This window comes from Dermacentor albipictus, chromosome 1, assembly GCF_038994185.2.
Source record: "Dermacentor albipictus isolate Rhodes 1998 colony chromosome 1, USDA_Dalb.pri_finalv2, whole genome shotgun sequence".
Taxonomy (NCBI): Eukaryota; Metazoa; Arthropoda; class Arachnida; order Ixodida; family Ixodidae; genus Dermacentor; species Dermacentor albipictus.
In genome coordinates, this window is record NC_091821.1 from 245102200 (window position 1) to 245125301 (window position 23102).

At 50.9% G+C, this 23102-nt stretch overlaps 2 protein-coding genes across 8 annotated transcripts in view; one reads left to right on the forward strand and one right to left on the reverse strand.

Annotated features, from left to right (window-relative positions):
* Positions 1–16098, forward strand: part of LOC135907930 (uncharacterized) — a 39929-nt gene extending 23831 nt beyond the window's left edge. For 3 of the 4 annotated variants that reach the window (XM_065439721.1, XM_070531137.1, XM_070531139.1), the window contains exon 2: positions 13296–16098. In XM_065439721.1, coding sequence (XP_065295793.1) covers positions 13296–15443 — 2148 coding nt within the window. In that variant the 3' untranslated portion in view covers positions 15444–16098. Of the gene's footprint in view, positions 1–10830; positions 10972–13295 lie in introns of those variants that run through there. The other variant, XM_070531138.1, reaches the window with a different exon arrangement.
* Positions 16099–16150: 52 nt separating this feature from the next.
* LOC135907931 (uncharacterized) overlaps positions 16151–23102 on the reverse strand; it is a 62914-nt gene continuing 55962 nt past the window's right edge. For all 4 annotated transcript variants that reach the window (XM_065439725.2, XM_065439724.2, XM_065439722.2 and 1 more), the window contains 3 exons: positions 20207–20419; positions 19850–20045; positions 16151–16943 (listed from right to left, as the gene is read on the reverse strand). In XM_065439725.2, the coding sequence (XP_065295797.1) occupies positions 16941–16943; positions 19850–20045; positions 20207–20419 (412 nt within the window). In that variant the 3' untranslated portion in view covers positions 16151–16940. The remainder of the gene's footprint in view (positions 16944–19849; positions 20046–20206; positions 20420–23102) is intronic.

Below are 23102 nucleotides of genomic sequence, written 5' to 3' on the forward strand. Positions count from 1 at the left end.
CCCTGAGCCCCGACACAATCGGTCACGCTCGTGCCGGGATAACCACCCGGCTCGTCTTTCCGCCTGACTGGTCGCTTCAACTTACGGACGCCGCAGTGCGCGTCCCGATTCCGTGACAAGTCTCCGTTGCCTTTACGGCGAAGCTAGCGTCCGGTCATGTAGCAGTCAACAGATTTGTTCAAATTGCTCAGTGATCCATTATACAAGGTCTGAAGTGAGCGTCTAAGTTTACGATTTTTCTCGTTTCTTATCGTGCCCGCAAATGTAATGGACGTCGACAGCTTAACGATCACGGTAACACGGCGGAATAAGACAGCGCAACTTCACACGGACGCATAAAGAAGAGACAAAAACTGACGCTTTTCTTTTTTCTGCGTCCGTGTGAAGTTGCGCTGCGTTCCGCTTTGCAATCTGTAGAAACAGGCCCAAATGTCCGCTCTCATGATCACGGTAAAGCCTACAACGGGCTCATATTCGTCCAGTATGCAGAGAGAGGAAGATAAATTAGACTTGAAAGGGTTGAGAGGTTAACCGCGGGAAAGGAACATCCGGTTTGCTATGCCCTGCATTTGTTATTGAGCTGCGCGGACAACGTTTAGGAATGCGGAGCACAGACAACGCTCGAGAAAAGGCATCGCTGCTCCACTCTTCGGCGGCTTACGACACTGCTGAAGCAGGGAAAGAATGAGCTGAGGCTCTCAAAGGTCGGCTCGGTGTTCCTCGTTAACGCAGACTCACCAACGGCACTGGTAAAGTTATATTTTTCTGCGCAGCCGACTAAGGACAAAGCAAGCTACAAGGAGCGATTAATCCTCAAGGGCCGCTAGGCACGTCTTCCACGTGAACTGAACGTAGCTCGTCCCCGCTGTGCCCGCGCCCGTCAGGCGCCGTTGCACTTGGTCGAGCGACAAGCGCAAGCATGTGTCCGCGCGTCGCAGCCCCTCGGACAATGGACCGCCGTCAACGAAAGGGCTCCGTGTACACACGCGCAGTGGGAGTCGCGACAGAAAGCCGACGCGGCCATCAACGGAAGAGGACCCCTCACCACCCTCTCACTCCGCGACAACACCCGCGACAACATCTGATCCTGGCCAGCCGAGCATGACCTCTGCCGCTTTCGGCCAAAGCCGTTGACCGGCCGCCCGCGCCGCGCGGATCCATGCATATGCATACGCGGTGGAGGCCAGCGTGCCCGCGACGGCGGTCAGTTGTGCGGTGGCGTTTTTTCGAAAGCATGTGTGTGTGTGTGTGTGCGTGCGCGCCTATCGTCAATGGCCAGTGTTTCCTCCTCCCCCGCCACAACACCAACGACGGCTCGTCTGGCGGCAGGAGTCGCGCCGACAATGGGAGATAACTTCCTAATGGACAGCAGCCGACAAGCGCAACCATTGTTGGGACCGCGCCGCAGCGGTTGCTGCCGGCTTCTGTTTATCCTTGTAGACGGTGCTCCGTTGGGGCGGCACCGCTCCCACTCTCTCGCAGCACTGCCGACCAAAAATGACTAGACGCGACAACCCCGTGAACAGAGCAGACCATGCCGCGTACAATTGGATATGCGCGCCTGCTCTTGACGTAATCTGTGCGTCGCGGACTGCACAGGCCCAATTCGTTACAGTGTCTGTTGAAAGTTTCGAAGCCACAGCGCCCGCGACAAAGATAACTGGAACAAAACACATGGGAGCAAAAATCTTTTGCAATAATATGCTAGCGTAATTAGACGCTGCTGACGGAAGTGGAAGGCGAACATACACGTCACACGCTGCTCTGAACCGTTAGTCAATGAAGTGGGACTTACAGGGTGCTTAATTGCGTTACCGCATTGTTAACCGAGTGACTAAGCAAAGTATTCGCGAGAGTATAAGCAGCAGTCCGCTATGACTGCAAATAGACTCCGTGGAACGAAGACACCGCACGAGTCCTTAAATGGGCAACCTCACGCACGACGCTGGGCGTATGCGAATGCCCGGCCCTTACACACATACATGAGAGAAATAAACGGAGTTCTTGTTTATTATATCTGCACGAGAAAATGATGCGAAGAAAGGCGATTGTATACACTGCACCTATTTGCCTATACCACGAGTGGTCTCTATATAGTGTCAATGGAACAGCAGCTTTTTCTCATACGCCTTTAAGGACTCGTGCGGGAGCGCTCTCAATAAAGTTCCGGAATAGCAGCCACTGAGAGCGACCGAATACACGGACGTCTAAATTACGGTCAGCCAGCGCAGCTTGGATCCTCCTTTAGTCTGCGCATTTAAAACCCTGCTAACAGCCCCCGAATCGAGCCGGAACAGGACTTCCGCAACTTTTACGACTATACAACGCTCTCCGGAAGTCGTGGGCAAAGGAATTCGTGATTTCTATGCCACTGTTGCCCACCCACGCTGTAGACGTCGTGACCCTGCACGTAGAGTTAATTAAATTATGGGGTTTTACGTGCCAAAACCACTTTCTGATTATGAGGCACACCGTAGTGCACGGAGGACTCCGGAAAGTTTGACCACCTGGGGTTCTTTAACGTGCACCTAAATCTAAGTACACGGGTGTTTTCGCATTTCGCCCTCATCGAAATGCGGCCGCCATGGCCGGGATTCGATCCCGCGACCTCGTGCTCAGCAGCCCAACACCATAGCCACTGAGCAACCACGGCGGGTCGCACGTAGAGTTCCCACGGAGCAATGATCCTCAGATGAGACGGTATATCACTGCACTCCTTACGGGCATTGCTGTTCCATTATTGCCCACACCTCTCAGTCTCATTTTAATTCACTCGCCTGGAGTGCGTTGCGGTGCACGATCTTTTGAATTAAGCCCTCGAAATTTCGGAAGTCTAACAACAGCCGTAATTTGCTGCCTCTGGACCGAGGCACGCCGAAATGGTGCGACACTGATTGCTCGCCGCGCAGACGCCGTCGCGCCCTCGAGAATCTGGGCCCCGGCGCGCCCCCTGAAATGCCGTTTTCAAGCCGGGAGAGCCGCAGCCATGCGAAACCGATCCGCTCTGAACACCGCGGTAACGCACGCCAACTACTGCCGAACGGAGGGCCAGCGAGCCTCGCCCAGAAGACGCTGATCAAGGCGCGAATTAGCGCAGCGTACAGGCAGTGTTTCACGGGTGGGAGACACACGGTCGCGAATCGTAATGGCGAGCGAAGGTGCATACTGCATTACTGCACACGGCCCTGTGCGCGGCGGCGAACACGGTACAAAGTGGGCAACCAAGGAAGAAGAAGCCGACCAGTCTCAAGAGGAACTCGCACCGTCGCCTCTGACGAGCATTTATCCTCAAACGCAACATATACGCGCGGTTATACGGTTTCCGGGTGGGGCTTGCTCTCAGGAGGAAATCCCCTCCCGGCGATATATATACGGGACCGCCCCGGAGGACATGCGCGCGGGTCTTGCGCGCAGCCACGCTCGGTCGAGCGGCTTTGCAGCGTTGACAGAAAAAGAGGCTCCGCCGGCGCGTGGAACAATGCGGCGGCGGCGATGTCCGTGCCCCTAACGCGAGGCATTTAAGCGTCAGGAAATCGCCGCCACTAATCGGCCCCGCCGAGCAGGCCGCATGCAGTCGGCGCCTTCGTTGGGGTCGTGGTAAGGGTCTCGCGGAGGTCGCGCGCGCGAGGCGCCGCGGTCAGAACGCCGGCCCCCGTGTGCGTGCGCGACCCCGGCACTTCCTCCAGCGCTCGTCTCTGGCGACGCTTCCGGCTTGCCGGCCTCGTTGTGGCTTTGCCAGAGGCGCCCACAGAAGAAGCAAGGTGATTGAAACAGATACACGGGCCGCAGAGCGCGCGGCAGCGATAGCATCGCGGAAGTGATCAAAGAAGAGGGGGCTTCTGGCGATCAGCGACGCGAGGGGAAAAGGCGTCAACGCTTTCTGGAGCATGACAATTTTCGGACGCTCGGGCGCGCGCGCGCGCCTCGCTGCTCAGAAGCGCTACTCCCTCTAGTCGCGCCGTCCGGAACGACGGGGACCGCACCGAGGACTGCGCACGCGACTATGATGGCACGCAGGACCGGCAGCGCGCGGGCCCTAATTACGTGCGACACTCGGTAGCATTCATGTCCGGAGCCCTGCGGCTGGGTCGCCAGCAACTTCTTAAGGCTGAACTACACGTATACGTCTGCCGGCGCGCGAAAGCTCGCACCAACGCGCCTCACGCATGCGCAGATGGTGCAGTACGAACGCGGCGCGAGCACAGATTTCTCCAGACAAATATCGGTGCTCTGGCTGCCTCACAAATAATTCGAAACGATGTCTACCAAGACGAATATTGTGAGCCAAGTGGGCGAGCGTATTGTAGGTTCAAACCGCAATACTCGCGCGGCGCGGTTTTTGCGAGCAGGCAAGCGCACGTGCAATTTGCCCTCTCTAGCACCTCTGACGAACGAGGGCCCGCACAAAGCGATTTGACTCTAGCCCGCAGCGTCGCCGTGGTGCACCGCACGAAAGGAAGACTGTGCCTACATCACCGGCATCGAAAGCAGCCGTACAAGAAACGGAGAAAACCAACGAGAAGGATGTGAGCCAAGAAACAAAAGCGGCACCAGGCTACGAGACGCGTCGCACCCGAAACGCTTTGCCCCCCCAGGTGCAGCTAGGTCACGCGGGAAACCAGTTTCTAGTCGTGCACCTGTATTTGGCTGCAAGTGGGGGGGGGGGGTAACCAATGGGAGAAATTTCGCTACTTTCCCTCACTTCGTCCCCCCCCCCCCCCCCGTTCCCGCCTCCCTTCTCGTCGTGGTCGAGAGCCGTGCACGCAACATCTGCCTGCTCTGTCGAGGAACCCGAACGCCGCGCGGGTGACCCGCATATATGTATTACGTGCACACACACGGCGCGACAAACCGAGTTCGCCTCTCTGTCGCACCGACGATTCGGGAAATCGCGGCACGGACGCCCGAAAAAAAACGAGGCTGCTCACGCGCGTTCCGAAGTGCCGGCGGCTGCTCACGTGTACGCCCGACCGTGCACGCCACAAAATTGTCGTCTGACCGCGGATAGATAGTAGAAGGCGAGGGATGTTCGCGTGCACGGCGTCTTTTTTCGCCAACGCATGCTTACTACACCACCTGACATGACGTAATTACCACAGCTTTTTTAAAGCCGGCAGGTACCGGGGCACCGTTCACGACTTTCCTCTGCGGTACGAATTTTCCAAGTCGCACAATTTTACTTCACTTTGGCCACTCAATTATAATCCGCTAATTGAGTGGCTTTCGGCACCATTACACTGCCTCTCGCCCTCGCCCCGGCTCAGTTACGTATAACACAGTAGTTTAATACAATAGGAACACTGACTCGTTAAACAAGCAATCTGCAACGACGACAGCGCATCTGCGCTCGCACCACTGAAGGAGTGCTGTTGAGGAATACACTGAACAGTACATATAAACGACACCTTTACGAAAAAAAAAAATTCGTCGACGATTATGATACTCCCTAATGCGAAATTTGAGCAAATCTGTATACGTCTTTTCATTTCGCGATAGATTGACTGGCGCGGACAATCTGTCTCGCGAGGCACGTTGCAAACGGAGCGAAATGTGGCGCGACTGCCTCGCTAATCGGGAGATCGCGAGAGGCGGCTCGTAGGTGACGCGTGGGTGCGACTCACAGCCGCCGCCGCAGACAGACAGATCCGCTCATGCAGAGCTTTGTTTCCGTACAGACGACGCGCGCTACTCCGGTACCATCTCATAGCCATCGGGGCCGCAAAGCTCGTCTTGCACGGCACTACGCTTTTTTTTTTCTCACACTTTCGCCATACCCTCCTCCTCCGCCTTCCTGCTCACGTTCTCTTCGCTATTGCAGTCTTTCATCTTCCGCTGCGCTCCGCGTTCGCTTTCATCCTTCGCTGTGTTCGTTCGCTCGGCTACGTACAGCTACGACAGCTACCTGCCGGGTCAACACAGGCCAGAAGGATGGAAGCGACTGCGAAGCGAAGCAACGCGATAGTCAAAAATGCAGACGCGCTCGCGTCAGCGGGCGGCAATGTTTTCAGCAGCTCTGCGGAGGCAAGAAATGAGAGTGAGGGAACCCCGGATGAGGAAGGATGTAAGGCCGAGATGCGTGCACACACGTTGACTCGGCGACCCACTCAAAAATGACAGTCCGGCACGCACTGCTCTGGATTTCAAACGCTGCGCCTGGTCGTACCACCGCACCTGTTCGGACAAGGGGCAGACGACGTCTACGCAGGTGTCGCTCCTCCTCACGATGGCGTCTTTGCGACTCTATTGTGGCACTATACGGCGCCTCGCATATCCACCTCTTACGAAAATACACGAACTTGTCCTAGAGAGCTCTTTTTAAAATTCTATCTCTTTCCTGCATTCCCGCCTGATAATGGATCGATCTGTTTATGGGGACTGTTTGTACCGAGTTCAGCCGTTCATGTGTCGCGATCGTCCCGTACGTACAGGTTGCGCGAGGGCTTGATGTCCCACGATTTCTACGTAGTGCTGCCCGATTTTAACCCCTAATCTATGGCGGGCTACGCACTATGCCGTTTTATCCGCATGAACTAATCATCGTAATATGACAGCTGCGTCTACGTTACCGCGCAAAGTTTAATTCCGTTTGCCTTTTCTCTACTTTTGCTTCCATCCTCCGCGGCGTTTGTTAATCAAAGCTGACACGGCTTATCGTAAGGACGGCTGACTCCTATTTTCCTATTATTTCGTCATTTAATAAACAATTGGAGTCACCCCGAAGAGGTTCATAACCTTTCATCCAGACACAATCTGCGACGCTCAGCCCTGCTGCAGCGACCGGCGATTCCCAATCGTTCGGATCGCGGCCGCCGCATCACGCCAAACGCGTTCGCGCGCAACCCCCCTCCCCCCCCTTTCCCTCCGCTCCCTTCCACCGTATACACGTTCTCGGCCATCGAAACCGACACCGGTGGCGCTTGTGACACGATCGCTTGCAGCTCGTATAACGAAGCGCCACAACATGTACACAGTTATCTCACGCTTAAATTGCAGCACATTTGATTTCATTGGCGCCGACGGAAGCGAACGAGCTGCCAGGCGAGCTTGCGATCGCTCGGAGACTGTGTAGGCCTAGCTAGCCGGCCGTCTATCCGAGGCCGAGGGCCCATGCCGATGCGTCCGCAGCTCGTAATAAAGCGCCTAAAATGATCAGCACAATCAATGCCTGAACATTTATGTTTCTCTTAAGTGAAAATACGGTTAGTTTTCTCGGTTCCGTTAGTAGCGATGAGTAAACACGCCAGTCAGGCGAGCCGCTTCGTATAGACGATTGCTGGCGCGTCTGCGCTGACCGCGTCCGATTAGAAATCACGCCAACGATTTACTATATCGCACAACGTTTTATAACGTTCACTCTTTCGAGGCCACTTAATTCGATAAGTTACTTCGTGTCAGAAACAAATTGCTGCTTATTTATGTGCCGCCGTCAGCGGCGAAAGAGGCCCTCGTTTCGACCAGGGAGAAAAAAAACAGACATGATCGGAGCGGCGAGGCGCTCGCTCGCCGGCTCCGCCCCGTCGGGTCTATGACGTGGCCGTGACGTTCGCGCTACCTGCGCTGTCATTGGCTGCGGTCGCCCGACCGATGCGGCGGTCGCACGAGAATATTCAGCAAGTTGGTCGCATGCGCGGCGTGCGATTCGGCGCCGCGTGCGGGGGATTTGGTTGAGAACCTGTTGAGTGCGGCTGCCGGTGCGAATGGTCGTACGACCGATCGCACCCAAAATCGCACCATGTGTCTCCCGCATTTAGCATTCCGAACTTCTACGCAGGGGCGCCGGTTCTGGGCGGAGCTAACCGCCGCTCGCTCATTCGTACCATGTGTCCCGAATCGCCGCATGCGGCAAGTCGCACACGACGCGCCGTACGACAGATCGCACGGAAAATCGCACCATGTGTCTCCCGCGGCGCGCTGACCGCGTGCACTGGTTCTCCGCCGGAAAGAGGCGCGTCCTGTGGCCGACCAGCATACAGGCTTCCGCCTACGAGAGCCAAAAGATCGATGGAAATCGCCGGCCACAAGCAGCACAGCTGCGCGCAGCCAAAGCGGGCATAAAGGAAAGTAGAAGAAATAAGACCACCGAGGTGGTCTCAACGCGTATACGCATGCAAATGTCGCGACACCCGCGGGAGCCAGGAAGTGGCGTTTTTCTCAATTTCTGGGCGCAATTTACGCGCGTATCTCTCTGGGGGAGGAGGGTGTTCAGGCCGCGCGTGCCCCGTCGTGCACAGGTTTGCAACGGCACAAGTGGGGAGGGGGAGATGCGCAAGGCGCGGTATGTAGTACCACCACACGCACCGCATAGCACGCCGGCGTCTGCGGCTAAAAGCGAGACGGAAGCGGAAGAATTGGAATTTTCGCACACAGGACGACCCGCGTAACGCGGACACCAGGCTTAAAAATAGAACGGCTCGTATTACGAGGATGCGAGCGCAGCTTTCGCGCTTTATGGCTTCTTGACAGTTAGCCGATCGGGTGTTGCAGCGATCTGCCTCGTGCGATGGTGGTGTTCTCAAGACCGTTCATTACGAAGCGACACGTACGACAGCTCTGTTAGGCCACTTTATCAACGAAAGGTACAAAGAACGCCACGGATCTCTAAATCGTAAAGCGGAAACTAAACAGGTTTCAAAGGACCGCAGGTCGCCAGCATTCAAAATCGCGATATATACAGGGCTGGCATAAATGATTCAGTCGTTTTGAAAAGGCTATGTTTTCAAAGTATTACACTTACTCACATGAAAGATATGTGAAAAGAGCCACGAACTCGCCGAGTTTATACACCCTCTACGAAAGTTCAATATGTGCCCCTTTGGTGACACGACACACGTCCAGGCGATAATCGAGCTCATTCCATACACTTTGTAGCATAGTCTTTGTCAGTTGTCTGTTCTGCAGCACTGATGCGTTTTTTGAGCTCGACTAAGGATTGCGGTAGTGGGCGTACGTAAACAAGGTCCTTAATGTACCCCCACTACCGCAATCCTTAGTCGAGCTCAAAGAACGCATCAGTGCTACAGCGCAGACAATTGACAAGACTATGCTACAAAGTGTATGGAATGAGCTCGATTATCGCCTGGACCTGTGTCGTGTCACTAAAGGGGCACATATTTAACAATTGTAGAGGGTGTATAAACTCGGCGAGTTCGTGGCTCTTTTCATATATCTTTCATGTGTGTACGTATAAAACCTTTGAAAATATAGCCTTTTCAAAACGACCGAATCATTTATGGTAGCCCTCTATAAAACAAGTCGTTTTATCGTTAGTTTACATGCTGCAGCCTTCCGTACCGCGATAACCTTCTGAATTGTCAGAAAAAATAAACGTCGTCAACACGCACATATCGCGTCTAATGTGACATCAGTTTGCTCCTGAGCCTTTGGTTTAAATCTAGCAAAACCAAGAACGCGGCATCTGTATTGCTACCCTCGCCAGACTACGGTAATCTGCGAGTCCGCCTTGTAAGCCACCGTGAAGCAATGCAACAAGGCAACGAGTGCAGCTCTTGCGACAAACATGTAGCCTGTTCGCTACACAGTGGCGTAGCTAAGTCGTCTGGCACCCGGGGCCCATAGGTCTTCTGTCACCCCCCCTCCCCGGGTGTAGCCGGCGGAAAGAGCGGCGTCTTCAGACGTATATGACACCCCCCCCCCCCCCACTGGCCCCTTGCACCCGGGGCCCACGGCCCCCCGGCCCCCCCTGTTGCTACGCCACTGTCGCTACAGTGACGGCGGTTGTGCGCATACGCACAACCGCCACGTAGGCGATAACGTCGTGGCCTTTGTAAAACGTCAGAAGCTTTCCAGTCAAACAAACCTCAAGCCAGTTGGAAATTTCCAATTGGACCTAATTTGGATATTTCCAATTGTATTTTAGGACACCCGTTGGAAAAAATCCAGCAGGTCCAATTAGACCAATTGTTTTTTTTTTTTAACACAGGACCCAATTGGCCTCTGAATCAGACTCGTTGGGACCAACATGAAAAACAAAGGACCAAGTGGCGCCAATGGTTCATGAGAAATTGGCGAAATTTCAAGAGAGATGTTGAACTTGACAGAAAGCTAAATGCTTCTCTCCATCGACACCAAAATACAAAAATCTTTTACTTGAAAACTAACATTATAATCGTGCTATTATTATAAACTATTTTGCCGTTTTACGAGATTAATCATTGACTTCCAATTGGGTCCCGTTGGGACCAATTGGGATACCACCCAGCAGTGATGTCCAACTGGACTTCCCACGAAGCCCAATCGGAACCAGTTGGGTCCCATTGAAAAATCTAAATGGGCTTAATGGTTAGTTTTCTGACTGGGTTGGCCACGAGATCCCCGGCGTAAAGCAACTCAACTGCTTGGATCATAAACGCGCGAGGACTAGGGTTATACACCGCTTTGGACGTGATTAAATGTTCCAGCAGATAGGTAGAAACGAGGCGAGCGCCATGCAGACTTTTAGGGGCGCAGCTGCCAGACATTTGTCATGCCGCGCACGCCGCCTGCACGCAATGACTGCGAGCGCGCGTAATTAACTCGCTCGGTGCAACCACACGGCTCCCGCCGCCCCTGCATGCGACGAGGGTTTACTTCACAGCGCAGTCACAACAGCACGCATGCCTTGGCCGTTCCGAGGCAAATAACGCGGGACACCCCGTGGTGCACGAACTCCCACGTCTAAAACGCGCTTACGTTGCCGCGATGTGGACCGGTTCGCCACCGCTGTCCTACAAGCACGAGCGGCGCGTGGCCGGCCCGCGAAGGATACGCAGGGATCCAAGCTAATCCGTATGATCGCCCGTACGCACGCGTCCGCGTCGCTGCAGGGGACGGCGGAAAGAACCCGAGCCGCATTGGGTGCGCCGCACGTCGCCTTCGAAGACGCGTCGCTTGAAGGCGCAGTATGTTATACGGTCTGCACGCAGGCGGTCCAGGCTGGTGACCGACGCGAAACAGGTCGAGCTGCGCCCTTAGGTAACTGAAGATGATTATCGAGTCCCCTCTGTCGCGAGGGCTTCAGTAGTCTTTTCGACGCGGGGGTGTGGCGCGGCGGTTAACTTACGCTGTACGTCGAAGTCTCCTTGGTTTGATAAGAACAATGGCACGTCCGACGTGGGGATTTGCTCCGCGGACCGAGGAAAAGCACACTCTCGCCTTCCGAAATCGGGGAATCGAATCTCTGAAAAGTGTGAGGTGACGGGGCAAGGAGAGCGCGCCGCAAAAAGAAAGCACGGGGAAAAGAATACCAAATAGGTCCCCGTCCAATAAATGACCAGATGACTGCGCCCTCCTACCTGTCTGTGGAGTTTCACGGCGATAGAGCTTGAACAAATGTGCGCTGTACGTTAACCCGCGCCAATTCATCCACCACCCTTATCCACTACCCTTGAGGGACGCGGACTGTCGCGTCGTACACTTTACGTTGGTAGAAAATCTCTCATTGGAGTTGTTCCGCTTTCTCCTCGCCTGTCAGCATAGCCGAAATGAGGCCTTCTGCCGTGTACCGAAGCTGGGCCAAAAGATAAAATTGTGGAGAACGCGCGCGTTCGCCGCTCAGCTGAAACATCGCGGGATATGTTCTTATCAATAAACGGCGAACGCGTGTTCAGGTATCCTGCTTCCTATGAACGGCCCTCAGCAGGTCTTTAGCCGTCAGCCGCGTGCTTAGATGTGATTGCTAATGGGAGACGAATGTGCGTGGCTTCTTTCGGCGCTGGTATACGCGTCTCCCAAGGGAACGTGTGGATTCAACACTGAGAGCGCTACATGCCGTGACGGTGAAACTAAAAGCGCTTTACCGCTCGCCTTCTCTGCGCGACACCTTCCACGGTCAAGGTCGTTCCGCCTACACAACCTTAATTCCGTACCAAAAAGCGCGCAACCCACCATGTACCACTGCAAACGAGCCGCTGTCAGCGTTGGCCTGACGCGTGACAGCCGGAGCAAACGCACACAGCCGAGCCAGCACACCACGAAAAGTCGCGCGGCGCTGGCGCGACACGCTTTTTCTGTCGCGCGCAAATCCTAGATCAGACAGAGTGGCCTCCTGACCTGTGCGCCGAGAAGGCGTGCAGTGCCGCGAAGAGGACAGCGGCCTCTCCGCGGTTCCTTTTTCTTCTCGACTGCTTTTTTCGTATTTGAGACTAGCACACGAAGTAAGCTTATTGCACGGAAAGCGAACAGCACGCTCCCCCCGATAAACTTCGTCACGAGCTAGTTCTCAACCCAGACGAAAAGCACGGAACTCGGCCAGAGAACGCACACGCCGAGGACAAGCGTATTCCTCATCGTGCGACTTCTCCGTGCACTCCGTTTATATAGATTAGCCCCAGATTGCGGCCTGATGATATCGCCGAGATTGCGTGATATTGACCTATGCTCTCCTCTCGTATTTCGCCTCGATTGGAGCGTGGCGCCACCGCGGCGCTTTCACCAAGGCCGGCGATCACATTACCACGATGCGAAGATACGCCCAGCAGCAAGTACTCCCACTCGAGTCGAGTCGCAGACCACCTTGATTGCTCACAAGACAATGCCCACATCGCACGGGAACTGCTAACAGTCGCGAAGAATACGTCATGCTACACATCTCCACTGCTGACACAATGCAGATTATTCTCGCACAGCCTACTTAGCATCAAAATATAGTTAGGTGGGAGAGCTAAACACAAAAGTGCGCAGTTTGCAATGTGAAGAAAGCAAAAAGAGCTCCGCTTCTCGCATCAGCTGTTCTTCCAGGGAGTTCTATCACGGTTCAACCTTCGTTTACTTCGAACTCTCGTCGCATTGCAACCTCGAAATGCACTCCACGATTCCATGACTACAATTAATGATTTGAGACACTTTCGGTTCACGCCTCAAACATTAGTACTTGAAAAATGTGCGCTGCAAGTGAAATTCAAAAATTGTGACACACAAACCAAAACACCGGCAATACATTTAACAGCGCCTATAAGGTTAATGAAATAGTTGCACCTTGTCCTACAGCGGCACGGTATACGCCACTAAGCTTCCAACTTTGCCTGTTCAATGTAAGAAAATTAATCCACAATGCGCAAAAATCCATATCGCCGACTAGGTGGTATTTTTGGCATGAATTTAGGCCTGAGAAGCCTGGGCAAACAGCCCACTGACGCGTTATACCATAAAGCCAATTTGACATGGCTTTCACAAAAGGAGCAAAAAAAAAAGAAAGTCTACGTAGAGAGCTCAGTCGGTACGTGCAAAGACTGAACGTTATTTCTGCTAATGTTGGCCGGTACAGTGTGTGACAGGTGCCGTATATTTTTCTTGTGCAGATGAAGGTCCTCGTGCTGGTGGCCCTAGCGGCCGCCACCGCGCTGGGCCAGTCTGACTTCTCGGACCAGGCAACTAAGCAGTTCCTGGGCATGCTGTTCGCGCCATTCGGCTCCAAGCCGAGCGCCACCGCTGCCGCATCAGCGCCACTATACGAGGCCGCCTCACGACCACTGAGGAGTTCAACTTACCACGACGAGCCTGAGTACTCCAAGCCAACCTACAGCCTGACACCGCCGCGTGCGTACAGGCGGCCAGAGTCACCTTACCGGGCTCCAGCCAGCAGCTATCCGCGAAGTAAGTCACGCTCGGGGCCCTGGATCTCACCGCCTGAAGAGCACTGGGTGCCTCCGCCCAGCCACTGGGAGCCACAGCCGTGGAACCCACCAAAGCCCAAGCACGGCGCGGTCACCATCAAGATCCGTCCCGCCGCACCCGAGGAAGACCACCACCATCACCATCACTCATGGGAGGACCACAGCCACGGCCACGGCCACGACCACGGCCATGGCTGGCACATCAAAAAGAAACCGCACTACAAGACTGTCGACGCAAAGATACGCATACCGCCCGTCAAGTTTCGCCTGCACGTGAGCCCCAAGATCCGTATCGTGAGTGGCACCAAGGACCCGCTGGAAAGGCCACCACCACCTGAACCTGAGGAGCACTTCCCGTGGGAGAAGCCTAGCACTGGTTGGGAGAAGCCAACATGGAAGCCGCCTTCTGGATGGGAGAAGTATGCAAGCAGCGGATGGGAAAAGCCCCACTCGGGAGGTTGGGACAGGCCCCATTCAAGTGGTGGCTGGGATAAGCAACACTCCAGTGGCTGGGACAAGCACCCTTCCAGCGGTTGGGACAAGCACCCTTCCAGCGGTTGGGACAAGCATTCCTCCAGCGGTTGGGACCGACATTCGTCCAGCGGCTGGGAGAAGCCTACACGGGGCTGGGAGCACCCACCATCAGAAGGCTGGGAACGATCATCGTCGTCGGGGGGCTGGGAGAAGCCAGCGGCTAGTGGCTGGGAACACTACAGCTCTAGTGGCAGCTGGCAATCACCACCAGGCAGCTGGAAACCTGACACAAGTGCTTGGGACAAGTATGCCACAGGCTGGGAAGATTCGCACCACAAACATTTCAAGCCCCATCAGAGGCACTACCCACCTGACTACCCTCGCTACGACCCCAAGTTCCGCATCAAGGTTCACCCACATATTGTAACCGACCCTCCCCCTTCAACGACGACTACCACTACAGAAGCTCCAACATCCTCTAGCCTACGCAATGAACCCCCCGAGGAGCGTGCAGATAGAGTGGATACGACAACTGCTATTACCACAACAACAGAGTCAACCACGACAGAGTTGACCACAACAGAGCCAACCACAACTACCACAGAGCCCACCACCACCACAACCACAACAGAACCTACCACAATCACCACAACTGATCAACCAACAACCTACAGTGAAAAAACAGTGCCTCCAACACCACCAACAACCACTTTCTACAGTGTGGACCCTGCAGTGGACATCACCACCCCTGGTGGCCTCGAAAGAGAAGCACCCACATCAAGGTCACCTGCAGAACAGACCACTTTGAGTCCTGACGAGACCACCATGAACCCCTCAACGTATCGTACAGACGAAACAACCACAGCGATGACAACAGCAGAGACAACTGCAATGAGCACTACTTACACGGAACCTTACGAAGAACGTGATGGTGCGACACCAGAAATCCTTCCAGAAAAAAGGTCACGAGATCCATCTACAACAACAGAAGCAAGCAATGAGGACTACCCTGAAAACAAGAATAGTCAGGACAAACCAAGTGATCCCATCCCCGAGAACAAAAATGGTCGGGACAAACCAAGGGATCCCAGGTTTCACACAATTGATGACGAGATAGCATATCGAAGGGACCATGGCAATAAGGCGGAGACGACTACAGCAGATGAAAACAGTGCAGAAGTTGTAAGCACTACACCAAGCGCTGCACAGACCACACCAGTGGAATCTGATGAACATAACGAAGTCACCATGAAGAAGCCAGAGAGCAGTGCAAAGCCAAGCAAGGTTGACAGGGACCTGCCTCTGATCGCTGATCCATCCAGCCCCGAGGAAGTATCAGCTACTGGTTTGAACGCATGACTAGTGTCGATGTTGGTGGGTGATGGAGAAGCAAGCCACTGGCACACAGTGCTGGGCTCAGTGGCCAGAGCAGTTAACGAGTACAAGAACTACTACTGAACGCTGCACCACAAGTGTCTCAAAGTCCCCAGTGAAAGAATACAAAAATGAGACAGAAATGCCATACACAAGTTCATGGTGCAAATTCAGGCTGCCAGCTTCTCATGCACATCCCTGCCAACATCGGAAGTACGCTCTTTGTTGAAGAAATTTGCCATCGTGCAAAGGATCCACTGACATCTTAGTCCAGACACGTTGAATTGTTGCTCTGCTGTTTACTCCCTTGTTGCAGCTGACGGTGGACACACTTTAATACCACTTTGTTGTAAATAGACATTCAACATTACTGAACTCGCAGCGAGTTCTGAATTAATGTTATCATTCCAGTGTGCCTCTTGGGACAGGTTGTGGAACCCTACTTACTCAAAACATACTGCCATATCAGAAGTGCAGCACAGTTGAAAACTGCCAAGAATGAATGCTTTCATGGATGGGTCTGTGTGTGTAAGTGTGCGTGCGTGTGGTGGTGGGCAAAAGAACAGTGCAACTGGTGCTTTTTGCAAATGGTGTTGACACTGCTAATAAATTACTCTTGTAAACTTCTGTACTGCCACTCTGGATTTTGAAACAAGCTTGACAACCAGTAAAGGGCAATCCAACAGATGACATAAAATTCATTGTTTCATTTATTTTGTAACAAAAATAAGACTTCTCGAAGTTACTTAAATGCCATCTCAACAAGGCACAAACACAGGGTCGCTCCTAATGAACATTTGCAGGGTCCAGTGCACAAAAGCACAACGGACAGCTGTGTCATAACAGCTCTTGGTATAAACAAGGTGCACAAGTTTAAGATTAAAGCCAACTGCTGATGAAAACTGTATAAATACAGCGCCACACTTTAGCTCTGAAATTGGCATCGACTATCAAAGGCCACGAGTATTTGATTGTCTTAACCAGAGCACTCCCTGTGAACTGCAAGAATTTTTCTAGGGTAACACACCATCCAACCTTACACAGTGAAGTTGAGCAGGAAACAAAAGCAATTGAAGTAGCACAATATTAAAAAGAATTCAAGAGGGACTAGGAGCCACAACAAACATGAATCTAGAATCTAAAACAAAGCACACAATTACACATAGCTACATTATCACAGCCAGGGTGTGCGAGTCGGGGCACAGCAGTCAAAGGAGACTTGTTACAGCCCAAGGCAACTGCCAAACCTTTGGCTTCACAAAGAAAAGAAGAAGGAAAAAGAATACACACTTGCACAAACAATAAAGAAGTTGCAGTCACACAAAGCAAACAATGAGCAAACATGATGGATGATTGGCCATTCCAATGACTTGGTCCCAAAATCGGAGGAGCCATTTTCTGTTGTCACAAAGCCATCTTCGGTGCAAGGCAGTTTCATGGTGAACTTTTACATTCCACAGCCAAAGAAACAGCAGCTGTGCATCACTGAAAGGTAACAACACAAGCAAATGCACTATCAGCAGAGCTACATGATAATGGCATATATGGCTAGATACAATGAGGATCCCTTCTGTGGGGTGGTTAACCTGCTGTAAAGAAACCAGACGTGAACTTAACAACAGCGCGCTCTATGTTGCTCAAATTGTGCCCCCAAAACAGCAACATCTGAATATTAAGAATTTCCAACTAGTTGGACTATTAGAAAAATACTTTATATATATTGAACGAAATACCAAATATGGCATCTTTTCTATAAAGGGAAATAAAGTAGGATGGTATCGAAAAGCCCAGCTAAGTGAATCAACCTCTACTATGCTTAGCTGGGTACAGGTAAGGGTACACCACATTTTCTGTGACTATGACTATGAAAAATACTCTATCAAGAGAACTGTGCACAATAGAGGATATTCAAAATGAATAGTCATTTGGAAAAACTGGCTGCATCCGCCACTTTACTGATGGTATAGCTGCAAGGCAGCTGTATACGTTGCAAGGCTCAACAATCGACATCGTGTGGTTATTCAGGATTCTAATATGCAACTATCTTCTTTTGTCATCTAGTGATTAATAAACAGCAAAATTTACTGTGCTGCCATGAATCAACGATGCCATGCCAGCAAATTTTTGTACCCTTGGATATCTATCCGATGGGACTCTCAAGAAGTGTATTGCTTTTAAACCGAAACCTATGCCAAACGTCTTTCTGCAATGACATATGCTTCGAACCTCAGCTAAGTGCGCAGAAAAATGAATAATTTGCTCTAAAATTTTCATGCCAAACCTCTAAAACAACCTTTCTTTGCAATACAATGCCCCAGATTCGTTCCATCTGCAAGAAAATACATTGTATGTGAAAAACAGAAGATTAGGTAATACAGTCGCCGACCGTTTATTCGGACCTCACGGGGACTGCGGAAATGTCCGAATAAACAGGTGTCCGAAAAAGCAGATTATGAAAAAAAAAATGAAATCCTTTATTTCCACGCACTTATTCGGGCTCGGCAGTAGGCTTGAAGAAATCGCGAATGCGCCGTTGCACGCTGTTCCGTTTACGCGCAATCAGATAAGCCTGAATCTCGGAGAGGCTCGTACGGTCACTATAGGCAACTGAAAGCACAGTCACTGCTTGTACACGCTCCGCATGCGACGGCAGCGTAGCACATGGTGCGTCAACTTCCGACTCGGTCATCGTCCGGCGGTGCAGCAGAAACCTGACGAATGATCTCGCCGTCGTCGAGTTCTGCGCATGCCAGTACAGCAGTGTCAGCACCTGTGAAACTGTCAATGAGACGGTGTCCGGAATCGCAATGCAACCACTGCGCAAGTCTCGGCAGAACATTTTCCGCGTCGGTAGGGAGCACATCGGAAGGCGACAAATCTTAGGCCTCCCGGCACCCGCTTGCCGGCATTCCGCAGCGCAGTTTGCGCGGGCACTGTCGGCGCCATCAGACACTTGACGAGATGTTTCCGTATGCCGCGTTGGATCACCGAAACCTCGACACAGCACACAAAGCAAACACCACCGTGCCGACACCAGTCACACAAGCGAAAAAACGCGGCATGCTTGCAGCGTCGTGCGCGAAGAAACAAATCAGCTGCTGGATCGTCTTGACATGGCTTACTAAGCTGAAACCAGAACTGCTGCAGAGCCACTCTATCAAACCAGGCAGAAACGATGATGATGAGCGGGGATTTCCAGTAGCGCCACTTCGTGGGGCAGCAAGGAAGCTCCGTTCAAAACAAAAATGGAGTGCAGCAAGTCGAACCATGCACCGGTCAGAGTCGGTGCATGGTGCTCTCGACCGAGTTGGCTCAAGGAGTGTCCGAAAAATCAGACGAGAGGTTGCAAGGTGTCCGAACTTTCGGCAGTTGTTATACATTATGGTCTATGGGGAGAACGGCGGTGCCGCGAGGCTGACCGAATAATCGGGCATGTCCGAATTTTCGGAGTCCGGAAAATCGGTCGGCGACTGTAGTGCTGTTTGTTGAAGCTGATAATAAAGCTCCACGTATGCAGCTAATGAAAACTGTGGTTACTCTGTTTGTGTTGGACTCTCGCTTCTAGTGTGAAAACTGAAACTGTGCAAGTTAGGTTGCAAGTAATGTTGCTATCGCAGTGAAGACATGAGGGAACGAGAAATAAATTATAGACAGTTATGTGCTAGCAGCAACACCCAGGCCGCAACATTGTCAGCGTTGGGCTCCGTTTATCAGGTGAATTTGATTTTATTTGTTCATCTTATTGTGCCCACTGCCAGGAAAAAAAAAATATGAGAAATGGGAAAAAACAGCCTTAGGCCGTCACCAATGTGACACTGGATCTATTGCTTCACTTACAGCAATCAACGGTAACTGTCATCGTAGGGGACAATTATATAAATACTCATTTAAAAAGTGACTTACTAAAATGGCCCCCACCGAAATTCGGGATCTGATCCCACATTCTCTGGCTTAGCAGTGTAAGTAGCACTGACCTAGCCCCACCATGGCGTGTAAGAATCATCCTAAGGAAATCCAAGGTTTAATGAAGTCTCTGAACAAAGGTTCAAGAATGCATGTGCCATGTACCAATTTTCAAAACAAGGATGCATACTATCACTCATAAAAGCATTGTAGTTATGCTATTGCACTATTATAGAACATGAGCAAATATATATTGCCATTCCAATCAACCATGCGTAACTTACAGCAACTGCTTCAACTTCGAAATGGCAGGGCTGTTCCTTTGTACCACTCTTCAACTAAAGATGAACGAACACTTCACTCAGAACTATATGTGAATGCTGTCAAACAAACCGATCTTAACAAGTTGCTAAAGATCACTTGTTGCTTTTCCCATCCAGCTCCTATTCTGTAAAAGTGTGCATGCAGAACAAAGTGGCAAAACTCACTTTGAACTTTCCAGTGCTACGCGGTGCTTTCCAGTCGATACCCTTGTGACTAGGAATGTGGTCATAGTAGCAGTTATCACCATAGGTACAGCCAGTAGTTCTCCAGAAGTAACATTCATTGCCATTTACAGGCCCAGATACCTTGACCTTCGGTTCACTCAATGTGGTGGCTGGCTTCTGCTCCTCTGCTGACATCCTGAAAACACCACACCCGAGTTTTTAAACACAATTTTACACCTGTGCAGCACTCATAACTGAACCTTTATGAACACGAATGCACAGCAATCACCATCGCAAGATTGCTATCAATGGTTATCAATCAATCAATCAGAACAAGCAACATGCAAGGCTTCTCACTTCAGACTGGACTTTCGCAGCACTGTCACTGGCTCTTTCTTAGATCCATTCTCTAGGTAGTTGTTATCTGGAAACCGGATGAGAATTGCTGATCCACACAGTATATGGCCTTGCAAAGCCTCCATGGCTTTTCCAGGTGAAAGCTTGTTGCCGTAGTTGATGAAGGCACAGTGCCGGTCATGCAGGATTCGAATGCTGTGCACATCCCCGTAACTGCATGTACACCAATGACTTACTGCAACACTTGCATGAGCAGAGAGAAGAAAATTTACACATACACATACATCCACAAATGTGTTAAATGAAACAAAAGCAACATAACACTAAAGAAGTACTGACACAAAATTTTGAAGTCGAGCAAACTTGAGATCAATTTCTGTGGACACACACAGCATCTACAAAATATTAACAGCCAAATGTAGCTTAAAACGTATTTAAAACCAGTTCTAAAGTATCTGCACACAGAAAACCACAAAGTGCAGCACCTCATGACATTTACAGCATTAAGGTCAGTTTGTAAACATCCCAAGAGCACAAAAGTGCTATGTCACGAATTTGTGTTCGCTACCACGCTTCTTGTATGTGCTGTTGCTTGTCCCACAACCAATCCCGTCATTGCATCGATCAAAGCTTTCCTTGGTTGTTAGTTGTAGTGGGGTGCTCTGTGTCGCTACAACAATCTTTGTCGTGCCAGTTGAGATTTCCAATACGAAGAGAGTACAGCACAATGTGCCTCGTTGACTTCTGCCAGACACTTTCAGTGCTGGGAATAGCCATGCATAGGTTTCCTGCGACGGCCCTCAGCAGCAGAAGAGGACAGAGTTTGTGTGCATCACTAATTGCAAGGAGTGGACCCTGCTAAAGAATTGCTGCATTTACCCACCTCATTTCAATCGAAGAAAAAAAAAAAACTGACTTGCCTTACTGAAAATTTGCAGAAAGATTGTATTTTAGTGTCCTGGTGGTTAATAAACACATGGCACTTTTGCTTGCCTGGCTTTTACAGAAAAATAGCAAATTTGCCTTCACCTACAGGGAAGCCAATTGTTGCCAAGATGATGGATATGCGTTGCTGCCTATTGGCAGCTGTTGAAAGCAAAGCAGTTGTTCCAGGAGGATTGTCTCGTGGGAAAGGCAGTTGGTTTTGAAGACGCCTACGAAGACGCCTACGCCTAAAAGTGATCAGTCATGTCTAGTATGCAGAAAATTGTCGCCAGTGGACAACGAAATAAGGAAGACGATGAGGACAGCAGATATCACATGGCACTTGTGTGCGTAGATGAAGAAAACAACCAGCAACAATGAATCTCGCACACCGGTGTTTGCATCACAGCTTTGTACGATTACGTGACCAGCTGTGTTTAAAAATTTATTGTCTCTTTTCGGTCTCTGAAATCGAAACTTGGACTGGCCGCTATAAACAAGGCTCTAAATAATTAACCGCCGCAATCTAAACCAAACGAAGTTTCGAGCTGTAATAACTGGGTCATTAGCTACTTATTACAACAGAAAATACAAGTTAAAATATTTCTGAGTCAGTGTTCCTTTAAGGAACTGATTGTTGAAACCTAAAGTATAAACCCCATGCAAGCAATCTTGCACGCAACAGCGACAAGCGATGCGATGGAGATGGCCGTCGAGTTCGCTTGTCACCTACAAGTCGCACCTCATGCGAGCGATGATATTGAGCGATGTCTCCCTGGTGCTTCTGGTATGAGGGCAGCAATATACGCGCCGAAACTAGCGTATACTAGCTCAGGGCGCACATTCGTACTTTCACTAGCTCAGAGCCTGCACCAATGATCTGTGAGGTGGCAGATGCCTGCTTTAACTCCACAGCGAAATTTTTCCAGCAGCACAAAGGCACAGAAGGATTTTTAAGGTCATTAGGCAAGATGACATTGTTTGGGGCTGCTCGCCGATTTGCACAGAAGCAACAAACATCCATCACGGACTGGATGACCAAGCAACAGTACCACTTGAAAATACTTTCCGATGAAGTTAATAAATGTTAAATAAATGTTAAATGTTAAATAAACTTTCCGATGAAGTTAAAAGTTAAATAAATGCTTTTTATGTAATTTCTCCCCATACTTTAATTACCGTTCTGAAGTAAGATATTTGGATGCACATGACCATGTTGCCAACTACTCTTCTGATAAGACAAACTAATTTTCATGGTGCCTTGAGTTCGTCTTAATGGGAGTCTACTGTAAATTCTTCTGGCAATGCTTATTTTCTGACAATGCCTATTTAGCTCAATATGGCCAGACCTGGTGAGGGGCCCTTTAAGGTCACACAGTACCTGCTTGTTCTGGTGTGTAGTTCACGCCTGTTACACATCTGCTGATTGACTTTCTACGATGTGCTGATGGTATATTTCTATGGACAAAGACTCATTATTTCAATTCTGAAAGCGACCCTTGCGGGATAATTTGAACCTGACTGGTCAGCACACCCACGTCCGACCCCAAAATGTCGGTCTTGGTGGAACTAGGCAACAATGAATGCATTGAAGACTCTATCTTCCGTCAAAAACAACAATTTACGTCCTGCCTGTGCTCAAGCACTCACCAATGAGAAAGTACTCTTAAGTAAGTTTTATGAATAACAATGCACTGAGACATCAGTGCTTCCTGATCTTTTTAACATTTCAGACAGCCTTTACAGAATATTGTTAACAAATTTTCATTTCCTGCATCCAGAGCCATTCTTTATAGCACAACTGTGTTGACTTTGAAGACACTGTTGCAGAACACATGGCTCACCCAAAACGTCACGCCCGCAGCAGAGTTTACTGCTGGGCTAGTGCAAGTGAATAGCTTTACCCGATACGTTAGCAGTATAATTTTTTTGCATGCTCTGCCCCAGACAAAAGCTAGATAGCAAGGTATAG